The 26,313-nt window shown below is 45.8% G+C and overlaps 1 protein-coding gene across 8 annotated transcripts in view; it reads left to right on the top strand.

Moving 5' to 3' along the window:
* LOC128688654 (probable sodium/potassium/calcium exchanger CG1090) overlaps positions 1-26,313 on the top strand; it is a 272,867-nt gene that overhangs the window by 192,850 nt on the left and 53,704 nt on the right. For all 8 annotated transcript variants that reach the window (XM_070084516.1, XM_070084513.1, XM_070084515.1 and 5 more), the window contains one exon: positions 26,037-26,224. In XM_070084516.1, coding sequence (XP_069940617.1) covers positions 26,037-26,224 — 188 coding nt within the window. The remainder of the gene's footprint in view (positions 1-26,036; positions 26,225-26,313) is intronic.

Raw genomic sequence — 26,313 nt, 5'->3', positions numbered from 1 at the left:
CATCCAGTGTCAGCAAGCTATCAGCGTAGGACGGAGCATGGCGTCCCGTCCCATCCAGTGTCAAGCTATCAGCGTAGGACGGGGCATGGCGTCCCGTCCCATCCAGTGTCAGCAAGCTATCAGCGTAGGACGGAGCATGGCATCCCGTCCCATCCAGTGTCAGCAAGCTATCAGCGTAGGACGGAGCATGGCGTCCCGTCTCATCCAGTGTCAGCAAGCTATCAGCGTAGGGCGGAGCATGGCATCCCGTCCCATCCAGTGTCAGCAAGCTATCAGCGTAGGGCGGAGCATGGCATCCCGTCCCATCCAGTGTCAGCAAGCTATCAGCGTAGGACGGAGCATGGCGTCCCGTCTCATCCAGTGTCAACAAGCTATCAGCGTAGGGCGGAGCATGGCGTCCCGTCCCATCCAGTGTCAGCAAGCTATCAGCGTAGGACGGAGCATGGCGTCCCGTCTCATCCAGTGTCAACAAGCTATCAGCGTAGGGCGGAGCATGGCGTCCCGTCCCATCCAGTGTCAGCAAGCTATCAGCGTAGGACGGAGCATGGCGTCCCGTCCCATCCAGTGTCAGCAAGCTATCAGCGTAGGACGGGGCATGGCGTCCCGTCCCATCCAGTGTCAGCAAGCTATCAGCGTAGGGCGGGGCATGGCGTCCCGTCCCATCCAGTGTCAAGCTATCAGCGTAGGACGGGGCATGGCGTCCCGTCCCATCCAGTGTCAGCAAGCTCTCGTGAATTACTGGCCAGCTTCACTTCTCTCACACTCAGGTTTTCTCTTACCTCGTTCTGTTGAGATTTTCAGGATAGTGAAGAAACGTTTGTGTCCTGCTAATTCAACGTATCCAAGCGATTTGCAAAGAATTTTGTGGATCTTTCCGATGTTGAGATGAGTGTTTGATCAACCTGAGTGCCACTAAAATCCTAGCACTCCAGTTTTCTGTCTCCTAGCAGAGATATTTTCACTTCCTACTGCAGCAGTTAGATAGAAGAAAGACCAATGAAAATAATGATGATGACAGTTAGCACCCTGGCGACTAACTAGTGTTGGCCTTCCAGGGTTTATGGCACCTCCAGAAAATTTATTCATTGTCTCTGTCTACCTCTGTCTGCCTCCCTTCCCACCTTCCCTCTTCTCCCTCGCTCCCTCCCTATCCCCCCGTCCCTTCGTATTGAATAAATTCGCTAAATTTAAATAGTGTTGCCATGACACAGGCCATAATGAAGTCCCAGACATGAATAACAAAACAGTCAGATGGAAATAGTGTTCCCTCAGGTTGGCTGCTTAATTGAGCTTAAAATGATGGATGCACGAGGCTCATTAAAGCTGCGTCCCACCTGTTTACCACCAGTCTAGAATACTTTACTCCCAGATATAGGCGTATTGGGATTAAAGTTAACTTTAAGTGTGTGTGTGTGTGTGTGTGTATATATATATATAAATATATATATATATATATATATATATATATATATATATATATATATATATATATATATATATATATATATATTACACCAACCGGGGAGTAGAATGAAATTAGCTCAGAGGCACCCACACCACCGTATGTCCTCGGATGACGGTAAAACACCTAGCTCTTCTGGGTGCCTCATTCTTGTAGGATTGCGTGGGCCCGTGGATTAGAGCGTCATGTGTGATTTTCGCTCACCATGAGGTGGGCCAAAACGACATGGCTCGAATCTTCGGCTAGTCTCAGTGTTGTTAATGATTAATACCACTCGTTCGAATTTTCGCTTGCCTTATACGGCAAGAAGAGTTGCTGTTTGAGCCAAAATAGAAAGATTTACCTATATGGCACGACATATATGTACTGACATATACATCTTGTGTAATACGTACACTCTTCTTCTCATCAGAATATACTCCTGAAGGGAGGCTCCTGGGTACAGGCGAGTGGCTTTTGTTCTAAGGAATTGGACTTGTGCTTCCCTCCCTGGTATCGACCCTGAATGCCTCCCATTCCCCCATAATGTATGCAGAGTATTCCCCTCGAATATTTTTTTTAGTTCCCATCAATTCGTTTTCTGTGATGGTTATTCTATGATTTAATACCTTTATCATGCAGCCCATACCCATGGTGTGGGCGGTAGTCAAAATATTACAGAGGCGAAATGTGCAATTCTTGGGTATCTTTATTGAGGAAACGTTTCGCCACACAGAGGCACATAATGGGTGCGGGGAGTGGGTACCCATGTTGTGGTAACTTAGGAAATTACAGTGGCGAAGAACTACTGTAAAAATATTCTATACTTTCAAAACACTGATTATAACTGTATTGAATTATTCTAGTTTGAACACTGCGTGATTTACCTTTATAAAATCGTTATAAACCTCTAAAATTATATATAAGAACATAAGAAAGGAGGAACACTGCAGCAGGCCTGTTGGCCCATACTAGGCAAGTCCTTTACAATTCATCCCACTAACAAAACATTTCCCCAACCCAATTTTCAATGCTACCCAAGAAATAAGTTCTGATGTGAAAGTCCCACTCAAATCCAACCCCTCCCACTCATGTACTTATCCAACCTAAATTTGAAACTACCCAAAGTCCTAGCCTCAATAACCCAACTAGGTAGACTGTTCCACTCATCAACTACCCTATTTCCAAACCAATACTTTCCTATGTCCTTTCTAAATCTAAACTTATCCAATTTAAATCCATTACTACGGGTTCTCTCCTGGAGAGAGATCCTCAAGACCTTATTAATATCCCCTTTATTAATACCTATCTTCCACTTATACACTGCGATCAGGTCTCCCCTCATTCTTCGTCTAACAAGTGAATGCAACTTAAGAGTCTTCAATCTTTCTTCATAAGGAAGATTTCTAATGCTATGTATTAATTTAGTCATCCTACGCTGAATGTTTTCTAACGAATTTATGTCCATTCTGTAATATGGAGACGAGAACTGAGCTGCATAATCTAGGTGAGGCCTTACTAATGATGTATAAAGCTGCAGTATGACATCTGGACTTCTGTTGCTTACACTTCTTGATATAAATCCCAGTAATCTATTTGCCTTATTACGTACGCTTAGGCATTGCTGTCTTGGTTTAAGGTTGCTGCTTACCATAACCCCCAAGTCCTTTTCGCAATCTGTATGGGTAAGTTCTACATCATTTAACTTATAAGTACTAGGGTTATGGGCACTCCCGAGCTTCAGAACCTTGCATTTATCTACATTGAACTGCATCTGCCACTTTTCTGACCAAGAATAGTTTGTTTAAATCCTCCTGAAGTTCCATAACATCTACGTTTGAATCAATTATCCTACCTATCTTTGTGTCATCGGCGAATTTGCTCATGTCACTAGTAATTTCCTCATCAAGATCATTGATATATATTATAAACAACAACGGGCCCAAGACTGATCCCTGTGGAACGCCACTTGTTACAGATCCCCACTCGGATTTAACCCCATTTATGGACACTCTCTGCTTCCTGTCAGTGAGCCATGACTCGATCCACGAGAGCACTTTTCCCCCAATGCCATGAGCTGCCACTTTCTTTAACAGTCTATGGTGCGGAACTCTATCAAAAGCCTTACTAAAATCTAAGTAAATAATATCAAATTCTTTATCGTGGTCAACAGCCTCAAAAGCTTTATTGAAGAAAGTTAATAAATTAGTTAGACAAGACCGGCCTCTTGTGAATCCATGCTGAGTATCATTAATCAAGCTATGCTTATCGAGATGGCTTCTTATAATATCAGCTATAATTGACTCTAGTAATTTGCCTACAATTGAGGTCAGGCTTATTGGGCGGTAATTTGACGGTAACGACTTGTCCCCTGTTTTAAAAATAGGAATTACATTAGCCATCTTCCACATATCAGACACTACACCTGTTTGAAGAGATAAATTAAAAATATTAGTTAATGGTTCACAGAGTTCCATTTTGCATTCCTTAAGAACCCTTGAAAAAACCTCATCAGGACCCGGCGACTTATTTTGCTTCAGTCTGTCTATCTGCTTCACAACCATTTCACTAGTGACTGTGATGTTACATAATTTATCTTATTCTAGCCCACTATAAAAATTAATTACTAGAATATTGTTAGTGTCTTCCTGTGTAAAAACTGAGAGAAAATAATTATTTAAAATCGAGCACATTTCATTCTCTTTGTCAGTAAGATGCCCATAGTTATTTTTAAGGGGACCTATCTTATCTCTGACTTTTGTTCTATATACCTGGAAAAAACTTTTTGGGTTAGTTTTAGAATCCCTAGCAACTTTAATTTCATAGTCCCTTTTAGCTTTTCTTATCCTCTTTTTAATGTCCCTCTTAATGTCAATATACTGATTCATAAGATGACCCTCACCTCTTTTGATACGCCTATAAATTCCTTTCTTATGCCCTAGTAGATATTTGAGCCTATTATTCATCCATTTTGGGTCATTTCTATTTGATCTAAATTCTTTATATGGGATAAACGTTCTTTGAGCAGCATGTATAGTGTTCAGAAAACTGTCATATTGATAGCTCACTTCGTTACCCCAGTCAACAGATGATAAGTGTTCTCTAAGCCCATCGTAATCTGCTAAGCGAAAATCTGGGACTGTTACTGAGTTATCGCTACTATCGTACTTCCATTCAATGCTAAATGTAATTGATTTGTGGTCGCTAGCATCCAGTTCCTCTGAAATTTCTAAATTATTAACAAGGGATTCATTGTTTGCCATAACTAAGTCAAGCAGGTTATTTCCCCTTGTAGGCTCTGTCACAAACTGCTTCAAAAAACAATCCTGAACTACTAAGAAGTCGCATGATTCTAAATTCCCAGTCAAGAAATTCCAATCAATATGACTAAAGTTAAAGTCTCCTAGAATTACTACATTATCGTGCCTTGTGGCCTTAACAATTTCCTCCCATAGTAGTCTCCCTTGGTCCCTATCTAAGTTTGGGGGACGGTATATCACTCCTAAAATCAGTTTTTCATGCCCCTCTGAAAATTCTATCCAAACAGACTCTGTATGTGTTACTTCAGACTTAATACCCGTTTTTATGCAACAGTTCAAGCGATCTCGGACATACAATGCCACCCCACCCCCCTTCCCGATACTTCTATCTACTTAGAACAATTTAAAACCCTGAATATGACATTCCGCAGGCATGTCCCGACTTTTTGAATTAAACCACGTCTCAGTTAAGGCAAATACATCAATGTTACCTGCACTAGCAACTAATCTCAACTCGTCCATCTTATTCTTAGCACTACGGCAATTAGCATAATAAACATTGAAAGACTCTCCTTTCTCTTTACCCTTCCTGCTCATTTCTGTTTTTCTACTAAACCTATTACTGTCCTTATCACCCAAAGTCCCTGGCTTTTCAATATCTACCTCGTTCTGCTTATTACTAGTTCCCCTAGAACTCGTAATATTACTACACTGGGACTTCACTGTTTTCCTGCCAAAACCCATACCACTAACTATTCCTAGTTTAAGTCCTAACTGCTCCCTCCACTGCAGTTGCCAGTGTTACCACCCCAGACCTAGATAAGTGAACCCCATCCCTGGCATACATGTCATTTCTGCCACAGAAGAGGTCCCAGTTGTCAATGAATGTTACCGCATTTTCCTTACAGTATTTGTCCAGCCAGCAATTGACACCAATTGCCCTGGACAACCATTCATTTCCAACTCCTCTCCTTGGCAAAATACCACATATGACAGGGTTCCCACCCTTACTCCTAATTATTTCTATTGCTGACCTATACCTGCTAATCAGGTCTTCACTCCTACGTCTGCCAACATCGTTGCCTCCAGCACTGAGACAGATAATAGGATTGCTCCCATTACCTCTCATGATGTCATCCAGACGGCTAACAATATCCTCCATCCCAGCCCCAGGAAAGCAAACTCTCTGTCTCCTACTCCTGTCCTTCAAGCAGAACGCCCTATCCATATACCTAACTTGGCTATCCCCAACAACAACAATATTCTTACCTTCCTTGGTGTCGTTCGTCGTGATGTTCCCAGTAGTCGACTCACATTCGTCGGGTAGCACTGAGAATGTATTAGATGTTTCCACAACAGTTTCCACGGCAGTCTTTCTTCTTCATCGTTTCTACCTTTCCATTCGTCTTCTTGATCGTCAACTTCGTTCCCTGCTGTCCAGCCACTGACCAGTTTCCCTTCTTGACCTGAGGACTCAAAACAGGAGGACTACTACGAATCTTCTTGTTTTCCTCGGTCAGTCGCCGAATCTCCATCTTCGCCATTATCAATTCTTCCTTAAGCTGTTGGTAAAGTTGCTCGATGGAGGGCATCTTGCTTCAATTCGTAGAGAGCGCGCAAACAGGTTTTCAGAGCTAAGTACACGTCACCACTGCGCAAAAGCCAACTCAATCAGGAGCTAGCAGCACGTCCGCGCGGCCCAATAGCGATGCGAACTTTTTTTGTTCCACTCATCCCCAACTCAATTACCAAACCAGTGCTTTCCTATATCCTTCATGAATCTGAATTTTTCCAACTTAAAATAATTGCTGCGAGTCCTGTCTATGTTAGATATTTTTAGCACTCTATTTACATCCCCTTTATTAATTCCCTGAAAACTACAGTTGTCAATTTCTAATGATTATTACATTACTAAGAACTTCATTGAAGGATGAGAGTAATTACTTATGACTGTCTGTGGAAACACTATCTAGTCCAGCCTCGTGCCTGAAATGTTGAGAATTTATGTTGACCTGCGCGTGGGTCAGCCATATTTCCTCGACAGTTTTCCTCTCTCCTGCCCCCTCTTCTTTCCTTCCCTCCTTCCACACCCCCTCCCCATCTCTATCTCCCACTCCCCCCTCCCGCTTTCCCTCTTCCCCTCCTTCCTGCTGGATTTCAACTGAATCAATATGAGGACCCGCGCTGGGCAAGATGCTCTCGCTGCTGGGAGATGAGCACAGCCTCCCACTTCTGGGAGATGCACAACCTCCCATTGCTGGGAGATGAGCACAACCTCTCACTGCTGGGAGATGAACACAGCCTCACACTGCTGGGAGATGCACAACCTCCCACTGCTGAGAAATGAGCACAGCCTCCCACTGCTGGGAGATAATGTCTCTTGTATCCCAATGAATAATAATTCAGAGTACATTGAAGACTTGAAATTTTTTGATTCCTGACAGCTGTTAGAGAGAATTTTTATTATATGTAACTTTTATTAACGACGTTTAGCCCACTTTTTTTTCATCAAAGCACCAACAGCTGTATTTGTGCCTTAATAAAAGTCAATGTTTCACAGAGTGTTGTTATTTTAATGGTTGACAAAGAAGCAGACGCGTAGATGAATAAGAAACCTGTGTAACGACTGCGTATCTTGAGCGGGCGAAACGTTTCCACAGTAAAGATGCTCAAGCATTGCTTGTGTGTCTTGTTAAAGCACCTGAGGATATGCTGTCAACAGAGGTTACATTTGTGTTAATTGTATGTTTACCATCGTGTGAGTATCTTCTCCCAGTACCTAGTCTAGCAGTTACTTGTAATTCCTCTCTATTACAACACTCCCTCTTCAAGCCTTTTTTATGTTTCATTTATATCCCAGTGTGATCCAGTCGGCTTAAGATTCCATAATTAAAATGAGCTGGAGTAAGACTAGGTAAGTGGTGAGTGTGAGTGACGACTGATGAGTTAAGAGGCACCTAATTTCCCACGTCTTCTAATAACATCTTCATTTTTCCTCTGCAACACAATTCTCCTCAAAGATTTGTTAGGTTATACCATGAATTAAGGAAAGATCCTGGACTTCACCTTACGAAACAAAGCAAATACGATAGTAATTATCGACAAGGTAGGTTATAGGGAAAAAATGAAGGTGCTAATAGAAGACGGGGGAACTTGCGTGCCCCTTAAGTGGTGAGTGAGTTCCTCTTCACCACTCACCTGACTGCCACCATCATCCCCCTCCCCCCACACACATACATACATATATACACATATACATCACCATGTAGGATGGACTGGGATAGACTGTTCAAGAGTTGACACTTAGGAAAATGAGGGCACAGATGGAAGTTGAAAACACGAGTCACAGGGATGTTAGGTAGTAGTACTTCACCCATAGTGAAGTCGAGATGGAATGGCCTGGAGAGTTGAAGTGGTAGTCACAGGATTCATATAAGGCTTTAAGAATAGGTACAACAGGGCTCGAAACCAGGAAAGAGTGAACCCAATAACGGCCAGCCAAGAGGCGGTACCAAGAATAGAGACACGACCCTTGTAACTACCACCAGTACTGTCACAATCACCACCACCACCCCTAACACCACTACCACAACCACCACACCACTACCTCAACCACCACACCACTACCTCAACCACCACTACTACACCACCGCCACTACTACACCACCGCCACTACTACACCACCGCCACTACTACACCACCACCACCACTACTACACCACCACCACTACTACACCACCACCACTACTACACCACCACCACTACTACACCACCACCACTACTACACCACCACCACTACTACACCACCACCACCACTACTACACCACCACCACCACTACTACACCACCACCACCACTACTACACCACCACCACCACTACTACACCACCACCACCACTACTACACCACCACCACCACTACTACACCACCACCACCACTACTACACCACCACCACAACTACACCACCACCACTACTACACCACCACTCCTACACCACTACTCCTACACCACTACTACACCACCACTCCTACACCACTACTCCTACACCACTACTACACCACCACTCCTACACCACCACTCCACCACAACCACTCACACCCCAACCACTCACCACCACTCCACCGCCATCACAACCACTCACACCAGCACCCTCACAGCTACTCACACCACCACTCATACCACCACCACCATCACCACTCACACCATCCTCACAACCACTCACACCATCCTCACAACCACTCACACCACCACAACCACTCACACCACCACAGCCACTCCACCACAGCCACTCACACCCCCACAACACTCACACCACCACAACCACTCACACCACCACCCTCACAACTACTCACACCACCACCCTCACAACTGCTTACACCACCACCTCACAACTGCTCACACCACCACCCTCACAACTGCTCACACCACCCTCACAACTGCTCACACCACCCTCACAACTGCTCACACCACCCTCACAACTGCTCACACTACCCTCACAGCTACTCACACCACCCTCACAACTTACACCACCACCCTCACAACTGCTCACACCACCCTCACAACTACTTACACCACCACCCTCACAACTGCTCACACCACCCTCACTACTTACACCACCACCCTCACAACTGCTCACACCACCCTCACAGCTACTCACACCACCCTCACAACTGCTCACACCACCACCCTCACAACTGCTCACACCACTACCCTCACAACTGCTCACACCACTACCCTCACAACTGCTCACACCACCCTCACAACTACTCACATCACCCTCACAACTGCTCACACCACCCTCACAACTAACACCACCACCCTCACAACTGCTCACACCACCATCACAACCACTCCACTAGCACCACAAATTTAGAATTAAATTCTGTCCTCTAGCCCATCACTATCCTGCCCACCACTGCCCTCCATCTCACCACTGCCCTCCATCTCACCACTGCCCTCCATCTCACCACTCTGTCCTCCAGACCATCGTGTGACTGTGAGGATAGACATAATAATAATAATATGGTTGCATTATTTGCTTTCCTTATTCTCCTGAACCATGTTAGTGTTGACAGCAGTTCAAGACGGGAGAGATAAGAACTTGAAAGTTACGGTGTGCTTACTGCCACAGTCCGCTAATACAGCCTTTCAACTGCTGGGAACGCCTCGTGGAACTAGAAATGTTCCCTCTGGAGAGGAGAGAGAAATGCTGTAATCTACTCATGGAAGATACTGGAGGGCCTGCTCCCTAATCCTCACTGGCTATGAGTACCGGAGTGAGATGTGGGAGGAAGTGCAAACCTGAGAATAGCGGTTCGACATCAAAGTAAGGAGTCATTCACGACACTGTACACCATGGACGCCAGACTCATATTGGAGTTGGCAGTGCCAGTGCCGAACCCACACCATGAGAAAGTGCAAAGGTTTGCAACAAGACTAGTCCCGGAGCTGAGGGGTTAAGGGAACTGAGAGGTTAAGGGAACTCAACCTGGCGACACTGGAGGACAGGAGGGATAGGGGGAACATGATAACAACATACAAAATACTGAGGGGGAACTGATAAGGTGGATAGGGACGAAGTTTCAGAGATGTGACACAGCAACAATGGGTCACAGCTGGAAGTTTTAAAGTCAGATGAGTCACAGGGATGTTAGGAAGTACTTCTTCAGTCATAGACTTGTCAGGAAGTGGAACAATCTGGAGAGTGATGTAGTGGAGGCAGGATCCATATATAGCTTTAAGAAGCGGTATCGTGAAGCTCGTGGAGCTGGGAGAGAGTGAACCTAGTAGCGACCAGTGAAGAGGCGGAGCCAGGAGCTATGAATCGACCCCCGGAACCATAATTAGGCGAGTACATGCACGCATAAGCGCGGATCAATGGTTAGCCATTTTTGTCGTGTCGTTTTAGGGTAAAAAAAAAAAACAATCTTTTTGTAAACTGCATTACCATATCGTCGAGGCTATTTGAAATTTTTATAGTGCTTCCCGGAGCACTAAATTTTAGCAGGTAAGATGGTTGTTTTTTCATTCCTCCTGCTGTTTGTGTCACCTTTGTCCTGCCTCGTACATACTCTTAACATAGCCATCTTGATTGTCTTGGAAGACAGTTGTCGAATTGAACTGTGACCATTGAATGTTGCTTCAAACTTAGAACTGTGGCCCTTAAATAATTTCCTGAATGTTGCTTCAAACTTAGAACTGTGGCCCTTAAATAACTTCTTGAATGTTGCTTCAAACTTAGAACTGTGGCCCTTAAATAACTTCTTGAATGTTGCTTCAAACTTAGAACTGTGGCCCTTAAATAACTTCTTGAATGTTGCTTCAAACTTAGAACTGTGGCCCTTAAATAACTTCTTGAATGTTGCTTCAAACTTAGAACTGTGGGCCTTAAATAATTTCCTGAATGTTGCTTCAAACTTAGAACTGTGGCCCTTAAATAACTTCTTGAATGTTGCTTCAAACTTAGAACTGTGGCCCTTAAATAACTTCTTGAATGTTGCTTCAAACTTAGAACTGTGGCCCTTAAATAACTTCTTGAATGTTGCTTCAAACTTAGAACTGTGGCCCTTAAATAACTTCTTGAATGTTGCTTCAAACTTAGAACTGTGGCCCTTAAATAACTTCTTGAATGTTGCTTCAAACTTAGAACTGTGGCCCTTAAATAACTTCTTGAATGTTGCTTCAAACTTAGAACTGTGGCCCTTAAATAACTTCTTGAATGTTGCTTCAAACTTAGAACTGTGATTTAAATGCCAGCATGAAAGTTCCTCCAAAAACAGGACTGTGATTCTTGAAAAAGTTGCAGGAATGTTGCTCGAGAGCAACATGTGTGCCTCCATGCATCTCCAGGCATGATACATGAGGCTGGCGGCCCACACACTGTATGAAACACCTCATTAATAATAATGCTAATAAAATTATTAGTATTTTATTAATAGGACTTTATTATTATTAGCAGCAGTAGTAGTAGTAGAATAAGCAGCTGTAGCAGGTAAAGGTGCGGTGCTTGTGTTGTTAAATTAGACACATGTGCAAGTTTCTCCTTTGTATGGACTGATGAAGCCACTGTGTGGCGAAACGTTTCCTCAATAAAGATACCCAAGAGTTGCACATGTGTCTAATTTAACAACATGTCGGTTCTCTGAACCATTCATCTACAGTGCGGTGCTCGTCTTGAACTAGTAGTAATATTAATTATATAGTGTGTTTGTAGTGAAGTTATAATATTGATCAGGAGGTAGGACCCGTATTTTCTGACACTCGTCTTAAATATATAGATGACCCGTTGAGTAGTGGAGGAGGAGGTATAGGTAGTTGCTAGCTAGTAGTAGTAGTAGTCTAGCGGAGGAATAGTATTGTATATTGGGAGGGAGAACCGTGGTGGTGGTCTTGGGGGATGGGGTGCTGTTGCTACGGCCAGCAAGAACGGTCAGTTGGAGGTGCTATTTGTAAGGCAGACATGGAGGAAGCACCTTCCTGGAATATAGACCACCTCCACTATTGTCACCAGCTCGCACACCACAACTTTAATTTTATTGCTCTGTCTGTCTCTTTCACTCTCTCTCTCTCTGTTGAATATAATATCCAGTTTTGATCCCCTAATTATTTAAATTACGTAGATAAACTTGAGAGGGCATGGAGAGGAGCAAACAAACCGTTGAAAGGTCACTCAGTACATGTTGTGTCAGAAAAATTTGACTGAGGTATCCTAGTAGAAACGAAAAAAAAAAAAATACAGTCGTAGAAAAAGTTCAACATTCTCAACCATGATCTTTTTATAGCGAATTGTAATAAAATTACACGAAACGGTAGTATGAAACTCCCTATTGAAAGGTTTACCACAAATATAGGTAAAGGCCTTTTTTTTCTTGCAAAATGGACTTGCGGAGTGTAAGTCTAAATTTACCCTGACCTTGGTGGCTTAGCGCTTCTTTTTGATTATAATAATAATACCCTGACCTTGGTAGTATCAGATAAATTAATTTTTTTTTTAAATTAGCTGAACATGCACTTGGCAGTTATAGGCTAATACTAACCAGCTGTGTAACCATTGTGGGTTTAGTGCTTAGTTTTGATTGAGTCTACTAGTCAATGTCTTCTGTGAACAATGGCTACTTGCATCCTGGCCCAAGTTACGGAACTTCACAATATGTCCGGTTGGTTGCATCGAACTGGATCACAATATTTAAAAGTAGAAGTAGAATCTAGAAGTAGCACTAGTGGTAGACACAGCTACGTAGTTGGTAGTGTGAGTAGTTGCAGTACAGGTAGTTGTGCCCCCATGCCTTCCATCATTCAAAATGACCAGTCTCATTTTCCAGCATGGTATGGTATATTTTTTCGTAGTTTCATTCCGGCATAAGTCGGGGGGGGGGAGAGTTGAGGGTGTGGCGAGAGAGCCTTTCGCTTTACTGTCCTTGCCTCAACCATCTAGATTTTACATATCTGCATTTCCTTTTATGTCTGTATTCTCTCTCACCCATTCTTCCTCTATTTCCCTCTTCCTTCCTCCCTTTTCCCACCGAAATATTGTGTCACCATTAAGTTTTGTTATTTTCGCCAAAGTTTGAACGTTTTTGCGATTTGGCTGTGGAATATATATGAATGGAGGGCTTGTTGTGGCCGCCAAGCAAGCTGATGGTGCGTATCAGGAGAGGCTGAGATGCTGTGGCAAGTGTGAGAGGACATTCATTATGACGACCACACATCACCAGGGCCAAGAATTTTTTTGTGAAATCAGGATTTCTTACTGAATACACGGAATTGTGAAATTCCAGACTGTTATCGTAAGATATGTTACTGAATACTTATAGTGAGAGTGGGAGAAAGAGATGTGTCGTCCTGAATATCCAGCAGACATGAGTGAGGTGTTGAACCAAAAATAGAGTTGAGCGGTTCATGGGATTTGTCGTGTTGAAGTGTCAGAGGTAACGTCTGTGAAGGGAAATGCGGCTGGTTTGACTTTCTGAAGCTGGAAGGTAGAGTGTTGCCACTCTGACAGGTGTGTGGGGTTGCTGTTGCCGAGCCTCCAGGAGTGTTGCCACTCTGACAGGTGTGTGGGGTTGCTGTTGCCGAGCCTCCAGGAGTGTTGCCTCTCTGACAGGTGTGTGGGGTTGCTGTTGCCGAGCCTCCAGGAGTGTTGCCTCTCTGACAGGTGTGTGGGGTTGCTGTTGCCGAGCCTCCAGGAGTGTTGCCTCTCTGACAGGTGTGTGGGGTTGCTGTTGCCGAGCCTCCAGGAGTGTTGCCTCTCTGACAGGTGTGTGGGGTTGCTGTTGCCGAGCCTCCAGGAGTGTTGCCTCTCTGACAGGTGTGTGGGGTTGCTGTTGCCGAGCCTCCAGGAGTGTTGCCACTCTGACAGGTGTGTGGGGTTGCTGTTGCCGAGCCTCCAGGAGTGTTGCCTCTCTGACAGGTGTGTGGGGTTGCTGTTGCCGAGCCTCCAGGAGTGTTGCCACTCTGACAGGTGTGTGGGGTTGCTGTTGCCGAGCCTCCAGGAGTGTTGCCTCTCTGACAGGTGTGTGCGGTTGTTGTTGCCGAGCCTCCAGGAGTGTTGCCTCTCTGACAGGTGTGTGGGGTTGCTGTTGCCGAGCCTCCAGGAGTGTTGCCACTGACAGGTGTGTGGGGTTGCTGTTGCCGAGCCTCCAGGAGTGTTGCCTCTCTGACAGGTGTGGGGTTGCTGTTGCCGAGCCTCCAGGAGTGTTGCCACTGACAGGTGTGTGGGGTTGCTGTTGCCGAGCCTCCAGGAGTGTTGCCTCTCTGACAGGTGTGTGGGGTTGCTGTTGCCGAGCCTCCAGGAGTGTTGCCTCTGACAGGTGTGTGAGGTTGCTGTTGCCGAGCCTCCAGGAGTGTTGCCACTGACAGGTGTGTGGAGTTGCCGTTACCGAGCCTCCAGGAGTGTTGCCTCTCTGACAGGTGTGTGGGGTTGCTGTTGCCGAGCCTCCAGGAGTGTTGCGCTCTGACAGGTGTGTGGGGTTGCTGTTGCCGAGTCTCCAGGAGTGTTGCCTCTCTGACAGGTGTGTGAGGTTGCTGTTGCCGAGCCTCCAGGAGTGTTGCCACTCTGACAGGTGTGTGGAGTTGCCGTTACCGAGCCTCCAGGAGTGTTGCCTCTGACAGGTGTGTGGGGTTGCTGTTGCCGAGCCTCCAGGAGTGTTGCCACTGACAGGTGTGTGGAGTTGCCGTTACCGAGCCTCCAGGAGTGTTGCCTCTCTGACAGGTGTGTGGGGTTGCTGTTGCCGAGCCTCCAGGAGTGTTGCCTCTCTGACAGGTGTGTGGGGTTGCTGTTGCCGAGTCTCCAGGAGTGTTGCCACTCTGACAGGTGTGTGGAGTTGCCGTTACCGAGCCTCCAGGAGTGTTGCCTCTCTGACAGGTGTGTGGGGTTGCTGTTGCCGAGCCTCCAGGAGTGTTGCCTCTCTGACAGGTGTGTGGGGTTGCTGTTGCCGAGCCTCCAGGAGTGTTGCCTCTCTGACAGGTGTGTGAGGTTGCTGTTGCCGAGCCTCCAGGAGTGTTGCCACTCTGACAGGTGTGTGGAGTTGCCGTTACCGAGCCTCCAGGAGTGTTGCCACTCTGACAGGTGTGTGGAGTTGCCGTTACCGAGCCTCCAGGAGTGTTGCCACTCTGACAGGTGTGTGAGGTTGCTGTTGCCGAGCCTCCAGGAGTGTTGCCACTCTGACAGGTGTGTGGAGTTGCCGTTACCGAGCCTCCAGGAGTGTTGCCACTCTGACAGGTGTGTGAGGTTGCTGTTGCCGAGCCTCCAGGAGTGTTGCCACTCTGACAGGTGTGTGGAGTTGCCGTTACCGAGCCTCCAGGAGTGTTGCCACTCTGACAGGTGTGTGAGGTTGCCGTTACCGAGCCTCCAGGAGTGTTGCCACTCTGACAGGTGTGTGAGGTTGCCGTTACCGAGCCTCCAGGAGTGTTGCCACTCTGACAGGTGTGTGAGGTTGCTGTTGCCGAGCCTCCAGGAGTGTTGCCACTCTGACAGGTGTGTGAGGTTGCTGTTGCCGAGCCTCTAGTATTTTTTTTATATTGATTTCCTCTAACATTGTTAAATTAAAGTATATAAAAAACTGTTTTGAATCAATTTACTCTTGTAATTAAATATGTTTGATCCTTCATTTTTTAAGTCATAACTCGGTAATGTAATAATGTAATGATATTTTTATTACCTTCATATAATTTATTTTTATGTGATTTACGACCGTGTCCAGTTTCCTGAAAAACCTTAACCAACCTAAATTATTACTTTGCAATCTGGAGGTGGTGTACGACGTTTGTGTTTAGCGCTTTGCTATAATAATGCTAAGCGAGGTAATAAGTTACTAATTAACTTTATCAGATAACATTGTTAACATTAGTGTAGATAACCACGATGTATGTACCATCCATAGTAAAAAAAGAAATTGAATATCATTCCAAAATTCAAACATTTAGAAGGACTAGGATTCCATTTGCATAAAACCCATTTTATTATCATCAGAAAGAGCAGAATAATTGACAGTGCTTGTCAACACATCCGTCGTATCTAACAAGCTTGTATGTACTCACCTATTTGTGGTTGCAGGGGTCGATTCATAGCTCCTGACCCCGCCTCTTTACTGATCGCTATTAGGTCTCTCTGCTCCCTGAGCTTTATTAAACCTCATTTTAAAACTATGTATGGTTTCTGCCTCCACTACGTCACTTTCTAGGCTATTCCACTTCCTGACAACTCTGACTGTGGTTGTAAGGGTCGAGTCACTGCCTCCTAGTTGGACGTGATCGGGTTCATTCCTTCGTAGCCTCGTGGACCCTATCATCCCTATTCTTAAAGCTCTGTTACAAAAATTTGAGTCATGAAAACTGAATATCAAAACGCCCTCCAAAAAACGGGTAAAATGGTTAACTAAAGCAAATAACCCTTCACTTAAGATTTCTCGCCTCGTATCTTGTTTGAGGTCACATAAACAGCATTTTGAACAAATATATGTATTAAATTAAGCGGAATCTTGGTTTTAAGTTGTTCTTTTAATGAACCATGAAAATAGCGACCTGTTGACGTCAGTGCTCTAGGTTTTCTGCGAAAGTAACTTTATATATAATTTTATCTCCGGAGACGTTGCCAGGCGCCTGTGGTAGGCGGGATGGTCGGAGTCTTGTTACAAAGGAGGCCAGACTTTGAACCTTACAGCCACTAGCTACTTTGTCTCGGGCTTCTTCCAGATGACTTTGTTTTGATGTCCAAGGAGCCAGGGGTGACATATTTCCCAGGGGGGTCGAGTGGCTGTTGTTAGCCAGAGAGGAAGAATTTTCCAGCAGTATTTACAGCTGGGGGCGTCGTGTGTGTGTACTCACCTAATTGTGGTTGCAGGGGTCGAGACTCAGCTCCTGGCCCCGCCTCTTCACTGATTGCTACTGGATCCTCTCTCTGCTTCCTGAGCTTTGTCATACCTCTTCTTAAAACTATGTATGGTTCCTGCCTCCACTACTTCAATAACGTTCCTAACGTCCCTGTGACTCGTCTGAGTCTTCAGCTTCCAGTTGTGACCCCTTGTCCCTGTGTCCCCTCTCTGGAACATTCTATCTCTGTCCACCTTGTCTATTCCCCACAGTATCTTGTATGTCGTTATCATGTTTCCCCTGACCCTTCTGTCCTCCAGTGTCGTCAGTCCGATTTCCCTTAACCTTTCCTCGTACGACATTCCCTTGAGCTCTGGGACTAGCCTTGTTGCAAACCTTTGTACTTTCTCTAACTTCTTGACGTGCTTGACCAGGTGTGGGTTCCAGACTGGTGCTGCATACTCCAGTATGGGCCTAACATACACAGTGTACAGTGTCTTGAACGATTCCTTATTAAGGTATCGGAACGCTATTCTCAGGTTTGCCAGGCGCCCGTATGCTGCAGCGGTTATTTGGTTGATGTGTGCCTCCGGTGATGTGCTCGGTGTTATGGTCACCCCAAGGTCTTTCTCCCTGAGTGAGGTCTGTAGTCTTTGTCCACCTAGCCTATACTCTGTCTGCGGTCTTCTTTGCCCCTCCCCAATCTTCATGACTTTGCATTTGGCTGGATTGAATTCGAGAAGCCAGTTACTGGACCACATGTCCAGCCTGTCCAGGTCTCTTTGCAGTCCTGCCTCATCCTCGTCCGATTTAATTCTTCTCATCAACTTCACGTCATCTGCGAACAGGGACACTTCAGAGTCTATTCCTTCCATCATGTCGTTCACATATATCAAAAATAGCACTGGTCCTAGAACCGACCCCTGTGGGACCCCGCTCGTAACAGGCGCCCACTGTGATACCTCTTCACGTACCATGACTCGTTGCTGCCTCCCTGTCAGGTATTCCCTTATCCATTGCAGTGCCCTCCCTTTTACGTGCGCCTGATCCTCCAGCTTCTGCACTAATCTCTTGTGGGGAACTGTGTCAAAGGCCTTCCTGCAGTCTAGGAAAACGCAATCTACCCACCCCTCTCTCTCGTGTCTTACTTCTGTTACCTTGTCATAAAACTCCAGGAGGTTTGTGATACAAGATTTGCCTTCCCTGAACCCATGCTGGTTTTCATTTATAATCTTGTTCCTTTCCAGGTGTTCGACCACTCTCCTCCTGATAATCTTCTCCATGACTTTGCACACAATACATGTCAGAGACACAGGTCTGTAGTTTAGTGCCTCGTTTCTGTTTCCTTTCTTAAATATGGGGACTACATTAGCTGTCTTCCATTTCTCAGGTAGTTGCCCAGTTTCAAGGGATGTGTTGAAGATTGTGGTTAGAGGCACGCACAGCATCTCTGCTCCTTCTCTAAGGACCCATGGGGAGATGTTGTCCGGTCCCATCGCCTTTGAGGTGTCAAGGTCACTTAAGAGCTTCTTCACCTCCTCCTCAGTTGTTCGTATGTCATCCAACACTTGTTGGTATATTCCCTCTTGATGTTCCCTTCTGTGCTGTCTTCCCACAGCCTTTCCTGTCTCTACTGTAAAAACTTCCTTAAATCTCCTGTTCAGCTCCTCACATACCTCCTGATCATTTCTTGTGAGTTCTCCACCTTCTGTCCTTAATCTGATCACCTGGTCTTTGACTGTTGTCTTCCTCCTGATGTGGCTATACAACAGTTTCGGGTAAGTCTTGATTCTCGATGCTATGTCATTTTCATACTGTCGCTGGGCCTCCCTCCTTACCTGTGCGTACTCATTCCTGGCTCTGCGACTGATCTCCCTATTTTCGTGTGATCTCTGCCTTCTGTACTTTTTCCATTCTCTATTGTGTGTGTGTGTGTGTGTGTGTGTGTGTGTGATATGTCGTTGCAGGGGTCGAGTCACAGCTCCTGGCCCTGCCTCTTCGCTGGCTTCCACTAGGTCCGCTCTCTCCCGGCTCCAAGAGCCTTATCGTACCTCTTCTGAAAGCTATGCGTGGATCTTGCCTCTTACTACCCTACTCTCTAGATTGTTAACTTCCTGACAACTCTAAGGCTGAAGAAATACTTCTTGAGATTCCTATGATTCATCGGAGTTTTCAACTTCCAGTTGTGTCCTCTTGTTCCTGTATCTCATCTTTGAAACATTCTGGCCCTGTTCACCCTGTCATTTCCTCTCGGTATTTTGTCATTATCATGCGTCCCTTTCCCTCCAGTCCTCAAGTGTCATCAGGTTGATTTCCCTTAACCCCTCCTCATAGGACATACCCCTTAGTACCGGGGCTAGTCTTGCCGCAAAATTTTGCATTTTCTCCAATTTGTTACGTATTTGACCAGGTGTGGGTTCCATACTGGTGCTGCATACTTCTATTATGGGTCTGACGTACACGGTATACAGTCTCGTGAATGACTCCTTAGATATCGAAATGCTCTTCTTAGGTTTGCAAGGCGCCCATACATATGCTATAGCAGTTATTTGGTTGATGTGCTCCTCAGGAGATGTGCTCCTCAGGAGATGTGCTCGGTAAGATACCCCAAGATCCTTTTGTTTGAGTGAAGTTTGCAGCCTTTGACCTCAGAACATGTACTCCATCTGCGGTCTTCTTTGTCCTTCCCCAAGCTTCATAACTTTGCACTTGGTGGGGTTGAACTCCAGGAGCCATTTGTCGGATCAGGCTTGCATTACTGGAAAACCCTCTCCAGGTATTCCAGTGTTTGTTTTTCCAGGATTGTTTATTCCCATGCTTGTTTTCCCAGGATTGTTTAATTTGTATGTTACCAATTTCGATTTTTTCTTTTCTACCAGCCCTTCCTTTGGTTAAGTTTCCTTATTGAGTGCCTGTTCAATCAGGCTGTTGCTGTTAACTGTCCACTGGCCCACATATTAAACACCACCTGGTTAATCTGGCACTTAGCGGAGGCAGTGATCCAGTTTCGTCTCGAAGACCTCTGTGTCCCGGCAACATTTCTGATATCTACTGGTAGAATATTGAATGACCTTGGTCCACGAATATTATCTACGGTGCTCCTGCTCTTCACTGGATTTATTTTACTTCCAGCTCTATCACTCCAGTAAGTGTGATATCATGCAGATTTGGGATCTGACCTTCCAATATCTTCCAAGTGTATATTAACATGAATCTCTCCACTCCGAAGAGTACATTCCGAATGCTACTGAAGTGTTCTCAATAGTTTAAATGCTTTCTTGACTATACGGACAGTAAACAATCTGTATACATTTTCCAGCTCTGATAGCATTGGCATTGTTTCTCATATTTAGAAAAAAGTCATTATTCATTCTGTCATTTGTCATTTTTGCGGCCTTTGCTTCATTTACGTTACTGCCTTCTCTAAATGACATCAGTGTTATTATTATTATTATTATTATTATTATTATTATTATTATTATTATTATTATTATTATTATCTGTGAGAGGGTGTGTCTGCTTTCTGTGATCTTTCTGAGGTCTTCATTCTTCCCATATCTAAGCATCTGAAATTTGTCACCATTGAACATCATGTCATTTATCATTATCATTTACCCCTCGGAAGAGGGGTAAATGATACTTGTTTGGTATCGTCCGCAAAGGATGACATGAAGCTGCGGTTGGTGTTTGTCTCTTCATCTGCCATGAGAATGAGACCATAATGGTGCCATGACGTGCCTTAGGGTACTGAAGTTTTTACTGTGCTGAAACACCGTTTTGTTCACTACTCAATTACAAATTTTGAAGATCTAATTCCTTCCTTTCCTGCTATATCTATTGTCCTCATTTTAAAGGTTGTTATTCCACAGTCACATTTGTCAAATGCCTTTGCAAAATCCGCGCAAACCTCATTTTTTTTTATGAAACCTGAGAGATTTTGTCTTATGGTGCAATTATGGTTGACCAGGTGGGTCTTCCTGCTGTAAATCCATATTGTATAAGTCATGCTTTTCCACAACAGGAGTAAAGATGGCGTCTCAGCAAGTTTTTAAAAGACTTACGATGTGCGATGTTAAGTGCCAGTGATCTGAGCTTGTTTCCCAGCATTTTGTTACTTTCCTAGGGTTGTTTATCTTTGCGTTTCTTTTCCCAGGGTTGTTTTTGTTTACTCGGGATTGTAGATTTTTTGCTTATTTGTTTATTAAGAAGTATGTACCTTTGTGTTTTTTGAAGGATTGTTCAGTATTTGTTTGCCCAGATTTGTTATTTTTTAGGTTTGATTCTAAAGATTTTTTTTTTTTAATTGCTTATTTTTTGTTTACCCAGGATTGTTTATCTTCGTGTCTCTTTCCACATGACTCTATTTGTTGTATCTGTTGTATTATACCAGCAAGTGTTAGTGTTCGTGTGCTTACATTTCCCAGCACTCTGGACCCCTCGAACATTATTGGCACGTTGCCCTCCATCAATACTCACCGTCTCTCACCCACCCTCCCCCACCACCTCAACCTCTCACCCTCCCCCACTACCTCAACCTCTCACTCTCCCCTACCACCACAACCTCTCACTCTCCCCCACCACCTCAACCTCTCACTCTCCCCTACCACCACAACCTCTCACTCTCCCCCACCACCTCAACCTCTCACTCTCCCCTACCACCACAACCTCTCACTCTCCCCTACCACCACAACCTCTCACTCTCCCCTACCACCACAACCTCTAACCCTCCCCCACCACCTCAACCTCTCACTCTCCCCTACCACCACAACCTCTCACTCTCCCCCAACACCTCAACCTCTCACTCTCCCCTACCACCACAACCTCTCACTCTCCCCCACCACCTCAACCTCTCACTCTCCCCTACCACCACAACCTCTCACTCTCCCCCACCACCTCAACCTCTCACTCTCCCCTACCACCACAACCTCTCACTCTCCCCCACCACCTCAACCTCTCACTCTCCCCTACCACCACAACCTCTCACCCTCCCCCACCACCTCAACCTCTCACTCTCCCCTACCACCACAACCTCTCACCCTCCCCCACCACCTCAACCTCTCACTCTCCCCTACCACCACAACCTCTCACCCTCCTCTACCACCTCAACCTCTCACTCTCCCCTACCACCACAACCTCTCACCCTCCTCTACCACCTCACCTCTTACCCTCCCCTACCACCTCAACCTCTCACTCTCCCCTACCACCTCAACCTCTCACCCTCCTCTACCACCTCAACCTCTCACCCTCCTATACCACCTCAACCTCTCACCCTCCTCTACCACCTCAACCTCTCACCCTCCTCTACCACCTCAACCTCTCACCCTCCTCTACCACCTCAACCTCTCACCCTCCTCTACCACCTCAACCTCTCACCCTCCTCTACCACCTCAACCTCTCACCCTCCTCTACCACCTCAACTTCTCACTCTCCCCTACCAGCACAACCCCTCATCCTCCTCTACCACCTCAACCTCTCACCCTCCCCTACCACCTCAACCTCTCACCCTCCTCTACCACTTCAACCTCTCACCCTCCTCTACCACCTCAACCTCTTACCCTCCTCTACCACCTCAACCTCTCACCCTCCTCTACCACCTCAATCTCTCACCCTCCTCTACCACCTCAACCTCTCACCCTCCTCTACCACCTCAACCTCTTACCCTCCTCTACCACCTCAACCTCTCACCCTCCTCTACCACCTCAACCTCTCACCCTCCTCTACCACCTCAACCTCTCACCCTCCTCTACCACCTCAACCTCTTACCCTCCTCTACCACCTCAACCTCTTACCCTCCTCTACCACCTCAACCTCTCACCCTCCTCTACCACCTCAGTCTCTCACCCTCCTCTACCACCTCAGTCTCTCACCCTCCTGTACCACCTCAACCTCTCACCCTCCTGTACCACCTCAACCTCTCACCCTCCTGTACCACCTCAACCTCTCACCCTCCTGTACCACCTCAACCTCTCACCCTCCTGTACCACCTCAACCTCTCACCCTCCTCTACAACCTCAACCTCTCACCCTCCTCTACCACCTCAACCTCTCACCCTCCTCTACCACCTCAATCTCTCACCCTCCTCTACCACCTCAATCTCTCACCCTCTTCTACCACCACAACCTCTCACCCTCCTCTACCACCACAACCTCTCACCCTCCTCTACCGCCTCAACCTCTCACTCACCCCTACCACAACAACCTCTCACCCTCCTCTACCACCTCAACCTCTCGCCCTCCTCTACCACCTCAACCTCTCACCCTCCTCTACCACCTCAACCTCTCATCCTCCTCTACCGCCTCAACCTCTCACCCTCCTCTACCACTACAACCTCTCACCTTCCCCTACCACTTTAACCTCACACCTTCCCCTACCACCACAACCACTCACCCTCTACCACATCAACCTCTCACCTTCCCCTACCACCACAACCTCTCACCTTCCCCCACCACATCAACCTCTCACCTTCCCCACCACATCAACCTCTCACCTTCCCCCACCACATCAACCTCTCACCTTCCCCCACCACATCAACCTCTCACCTTCCCCCACCACCTCTACCTCTCACCCTTCCCTACCACCTCAACCTCTCACCCTCCCCTACCACCACAACGTCTCGCCCTCCCCTACCACCACAACCTTTCACCCTCCCCTACCACCTCAACCTCTCACCCTCCCCTACCACCTCAACCTCTCACCCTCCTCTACCACCTCAACCTCTCACCCTCCTCTACCACCTCAACCTCTCACCCTCCTCTACCACCTCAACCTCTCACCCTCCCCTACCACCACAACGTCTCACCCTCCCTTACCACCTCAACCTCTCACCCTCCCCTACCACCTCAACCTCTCACCCTCCCCTACCACCTCAACCTCTCACCCTCCTCTACCATCTCTCCATTTTACCCCCTCTACTATCTTTTCCTCTCGTCCACCCCTTCCATTTCTCAGCTTCCCCACCCTCACTCCTTTTCACCCTTCCCCACCATTTCGCCTCTCCCCATTCTCTGTAATTATAGTTGTCATTAACGACATAAGGTACATCTTGTGACAGTAGAACTTGGATTTTGTTGAAATGTTTAATATCAGGAGGTCGTGCCGAGCCTCAAGCGACTCCCTGAAACTTCAAGAGGTGAGTAGATACGTCATATACATCCAAGAGTCCATTACAAGTGGTAGTTCTCGTAGGGAGGGTGTCACAATGCTGCCTGATATTTGTAGAAATTACAGTAAGGTAATTGAGGAAGTAGATCATGGTATTGAATATGATATTGTGTATATGGACTTCAGTAAGGCTTTCGATAGAGTTCCACATCAGAGGCTATTGAGGAAACTTAAGGCACACGTAATAGGAGGAAAAAAAAATTCCTGGGTAGAGTCATGATTGACAAATAGGCAGCAGAGAGTTTGCATAAATGGGGAGAAATCAGAATGGGGCATGTCACAAGCGGTGTTCCATGGGGTCAGTGTTGGGCCCCTTGTTGTTCACAATTTACATAAACTACATAGATGAGGGAATAAATAGCGATATAAGCAAATTTGCTGATGACAACAAAATAGGCCGTCTATTTTATTCTAATGAGGACATTAGAGCACTCCAGGATGATTTAAATAGACTGATGCAGTGGTCGGACAAATGGCAGATGCCGTTTAATATAGACAAATGCAAAATTCTAAATGTTGAACAGGACAATAACCATGCCACATATAAACTAAATAATGTAGATCTTAATATTACTGATTTTCGAAAAGGATTTAAGAGTTCTGGTTATCAGTAATCTGAAACCAAGACAACAGTGCATTAGTGTTCGCAATAAAGCTAACAGAATCCTTGGCTTCATATCTAGAAGTATAAATAACAGGATGTTTAGGTAAGACACATATGCAACAGTTAGGTATCTTTATTTCGAAACGTTTCGCCTACACAGTATGCTTCTTCAGTCGAGTACAGCAAAGTTGATAGACGCAGAAGAGACTTGAAGACGATGTAATCAGTCCATCACCCTTAAAGTTTTGAGGTGGTCAGTCCCTCAGTCTGGAGAAGAGTATTGTTCCATTGTCTGGAATAATATGGAGTTGAAGTGATAGGATGGAGCCTTATATAGCGCCAGGAGGTGAGACGTAGGTCACTAGTAGAACGCAGATGTTGGGAGGACAGGTCCCTCTCAAATCCAGCCTTTCTCACTAGCAGAGGTTGTTCAACAACCTCTGTGGGTGGGTTAATTGGACCTGACTAGCTTGTGCTAGTAGGTCAGTTGCCGTGCTTCTTTCTTAGTGAATGGGACATGACCTGACTACCTTAAGGCATTTAAGTCGGTGAGCCAATTGGACTTGCCTCGCATGGGCCAGTAGACCTGCTGCAGTGTTCCTTCTTTCTTGAGTTCTTAAGTGTGGTAGGTAGCGTGTGTATCTGATACTGGCGACATCTACCGTCAATCCCTACAAGTATTTTAAGTTTGAAAAGCAGTAGTAATAGCATTATTATTAAGTCAGTACCTGATATTTTCTATTGAAAGGTGACTTGTTAGCTCAATATTAGTGTTCGGCTCACAGTCGAATACATCCAGGTTCAGTTCCAAGTCGTGCGGGCAAGTCTGTTCACTGGGTAATTATAGACTGCTGTATCGCATCTAGACAATCAAAGGGTATTATACATTACTTCAGACCTGGGCTTTGGCATGAGCTGAGGTAGTATAAAAGCTCTTAGCTTGTAAATTCAACAACGTAAAGAATCCCGACACTTGGTTTTCATTCCAGCTTGTCATTCCTCTTCACCCACAGTCTTCCCATTCTGTGTGGCCAGCATGTGTGAGAGAGAGAGCTTTCTGCTTAACTAACCTGATCTAATTTGTATAGATCGGAGCTGGATCAGCAGCTCATTTTTTTTCTTCAGCCGGTAACTTCGAAACAGATATATTTTATGCATTTGCTATGTACTCCAGCATTCCTATACTCTTCCTTCCACCCCTCCCCCCCTTTCCTGTCATTGACCAGGACTCCTTCCAGCGTGTCTTTGCATATTCTTCCCCCAGGATGACATCGGGATCAGCGGGGTGATCGGGTCAGCGGTGTTCAACATCATGTTCGTGATCTCTGTGTGTGCACTGTTCTCCGGGCGTGTGATCAACATCAACTGGTGGCCGCTGATACGAGACTCCACCTACTATTGCCTCGCTATCTTCGCTCTCCTGCTTACCATTTATGACGAGGAGGTTACCTGGTTAGTCACTCTTAATCTCCTCCTCCTTCCTACATTGCTCTTCTTCCACCAATAATAACAAAAAAGGCACAATACCGTAACTGGAACGA

The sequence above is a fragment of the Cherax quadricarinatus genome, chromosome 13 (genome assembly GCF_038502225.1).
Source record: "Cherax quadricarinatus isolate ZL_2023a chromosome 13, ASM3850222v1, whole genome shotgun sequence".
NCBI lineage: Eukaryota > Metazoa > Arthropoda > Malacostraca > Decapoda > Parastacidae > Cherax > Cherax quadricarinatus.
This window is presented reverse-complemented; position numbering and strand designations above follow the sequence as displayed.